We start from the raw sequence: 2,500 nt of genomic DNA on the forward strand, positions 1-2,500 counted from the left end.
AGAAATATCTGTCCACATATATTTTGGGCATTTAAAGAAAACCAAAAAAAAAAAAAAAACAATTCATGAATAGAGTGGCATATGATGAAGTGACAATATTGTGTGTGTGTGTGTGTGTATGTTATGTGTGTGTTTGAGGGGGGCGGGGGGTGTATGTCATGTCTGTCATTAAAAGAGTCCAATCTTAGCTTCTCCAACTCCACAACGCTGCAAAATTCCAGCTTCGAGCATTTTCAACATTTCTCCCTTTACCTGTGACACACACACACACAAACACGGTTACACATCTCTCTCTCTCTCTCTCTCTCTCTCTCTCTCTCTCTCTCTCTCTCTCTCTCTCTCTCTCTCTCTCTCTCTCTCTCTCTCTCTCTCTCTCTCTCTCTCTCTCTCTCTATATATATATATATATATATATATATATATATATATATATGTGTGTGTAAACATCTATAACAATATATATCATTAATCTGTGTGTGTGCATCTGTGTCATGTGTGGGTGTGTGTACTATGTGTCTACTATCTACTAGGCTGTATGTGTTATCTATATATATATGTGTGTGTGTGTGTGTGTGTGTGTGTGTGTGTCTATACAGATGTGTCTGTGTACATGTTATATGTGTCTGTAAGTATGTGATATGTGTGTGTGCGCATGTGTACCTCTGGTATGTCCACCATCCTTCTGCATTTCTGGTCTCTCCAATTCCAGTCAAGAACCACATATTTCAAAGCCTCTAGACTCAGACCGTCTAAAACACACACACACACACACACACACACACACACACACACAAATGAAAAACACAGGAAGGTTAGGACATGATTTGGAGATGTTTATTTTATGCAATGGTCAGTTGAAAGCAGACTTGCATGGACATCCCCATGTTGCTTATATCCTCTTACAGTTAGCATGCTACACACCTAGCGCTCTCCTATCCATTACAGTTAGCATGCTACACACCTAGCGCTCTCCTATCCACTCCTACACAACACAGGGTTTATGGGATATGGCATATGGATGCTGGGACACACTCATAATGATCATCAATCTGACTCGTCGCCCCCTCCTGAGTGATATGGACAACAGAGATGACCACATGCGGCAGCCCCAGGGTTTACTTTAGAATAAAATATGCTAAAATAATTGATAAATAGCATAGTCAGGCTGCAAGTAAGCCAGAATTATTGGAGTTGCAACTGCTTTGCAGCAATGCTAATCTATTAACTGAATTGTTGAAATATACAGTTTATGATTTAATGCCATTTACATGTATAGACAATTATATGGCTACTTAAAACATTTGTCAAGTAGATTGTAATATATATATATATATATATATATATATATATATATATATATATATATATATATATACTAAGACATTTTGTTTTGCCAAAACAAAGTCTACCATAACCTCTGGACAGCCCTGTGTGATGGCTGCAGCAATGCAAGAGAAACTGTGTGAATAAATGTTTGTGTGTGTGTTTATCTTTCTGAATAAGCTCTGTGATTCTGGTGGAGTCCCCATCTCAGTGTGTGTGTATGTTTATTAATTTATTCATGTGGTTGTGACCAAGGGCGTCAGTTTGTTTTTAGAAGTGGTGGGGACAATAACCATAAGCTTGAGTGTGGTTTGAAAAGTGCTGGGTACCCTTATGTAAGTCATTCATCCATTCAACGCTGCATTACAATATGCTCTACAGTAGTGTTGCGCGGGTTAAGGTTTTTTAACATCCGCACCCACCCGACCCTCAAAAATATGCGACCCGACAAAAAAAAAAAAAAAAAAAAAACATGTTGAAGTTCATATTGAGGTAGAGACAATGCTTTCTTATTAACTAAACACTAAAACAAGAAGAATTTGCACTGTAGGACAGGGCTGTAGTCAAGACCACCTTTGTCGAGTCTAAGACAAGTCCAAGACCAGGACTAGTCGAGACCAAGTCAAGACCGAGTCCAAAGAGGTTCGAGTCCAAGACAAGACCGAGTCCAAAAAGGTTCGAGTCCGAGTCAAGACCGAGTCCAGGATAGGAAAAAAAGTCTTGTGCATGACAGTATCAAGACAATCATTTTGGGTTATTATTATTATTATTATTATCTAAAAGCAAAAACAGTGTGAACACACCCAGGATTTGTAAGTGTAGCCATTCCCCTTCTCCAATATTATTATAGGGCTGTCAAACGATTCAAAATATATATTTTGAAATGAATTAATCTCGATTAACCGCAATTACAAAGTTCCTAAAGACTAAAGCTTCAACATAAATCACAAAATTAATGAGTAACCACAAAGGTAAAAGTAAAACACTTTTATATTATTTAAATGATAATACTGACACAGTAATTGTGTTTTAAAGTATTCATTTCTTAAGAAATACTACACATATGATGCTGTTTAACTCATTTGTAAATGGTGCACTGTTACTTTAAGCCCATTGTGGCCACGTTCTCATAATGATCTTTTTTTTACCAGCTCCATTGAAATATAGCCTATAGCTA

The 2,500-nt window shown here is 37.3% G+C and overlaps 3 protein-coding genes and 1 long non-coding RNA gene across 7 annotated transcripts in view; 1 reads left to right on the plus strand and 3 right to left on the minus strand.

The window, feature by feature from the left end:
* LOC121690338 (zinc-binding protein A33-like) overlaps window positions 1–2,500 on the minus strand; it is a 698,440-nt gene that overhangs the window by 91,867 nt on the left and 604,073 nt on the right. The window lies entirely within an intron of this gene.
* LOC121690097 overlaps window positions 1–2,500 on the minus strand; it is a 790,202-nt gene that overhangs the window by 58,970 nt on the left and 728,732 nt on the right. The gene's annotated exons all lie outside the window — the stretch shown is intronic.
* Window positions 1–2,500, minus strand: part of cmss1 (cms1 ribosomal small subunit homolog) — a 9,795-nt gene that overhangs the window by 111 nt on the left and 7,184 nt on the right. The window contains exons 10-11 of the mRNA XM_042071129.1: window positions 661–749; window positions 1–252 (exon numbers count right to left, since the gene is read on the minus strand). The exon at window positions 1–252 is cut by the window's left edge and continues 111 nt beyond it. Coding sequence (XP_041927063.1) covers window positions 169–252; window positions 661–749 — 173 coding nt within the window. The 3' untranslated portion in view covers window positions 1–168. The remainder of the gene's footprint in view (window positions 253–660; window positions 750–2,500) is intronic.
* The window catches only part of LOC121692448, an 11,777-nt gene continuing 9,803 nt past the window's right edge, over window positions 527–2,500 (plus strand). Inside the window, exon 1 of the long non-coding RNA XR_006025262.1 lies at window positions 527–537. This is a non-coding gene — a long non-coding RNA (uncharacterized LOC121692448). The remainder of the gene's footprint in view (window positions 538–2,500) is intronic.

The sequence above is a fragment of the Alosa sapidissima genome, chromosome 2 (assembly GCF_018492685.1).
Source record: "Alosa sapidissima isolate fAloSap1 chromosome 2, fAloSap1.pri, whole genome shotgun sequence".
NCBI classification, from domain to species: Eukaryota; Metazoa; Chordata; class Actinopteri; order Clupeiformes; family Clupeidae; genus Alosa; species Alosa sapidissima.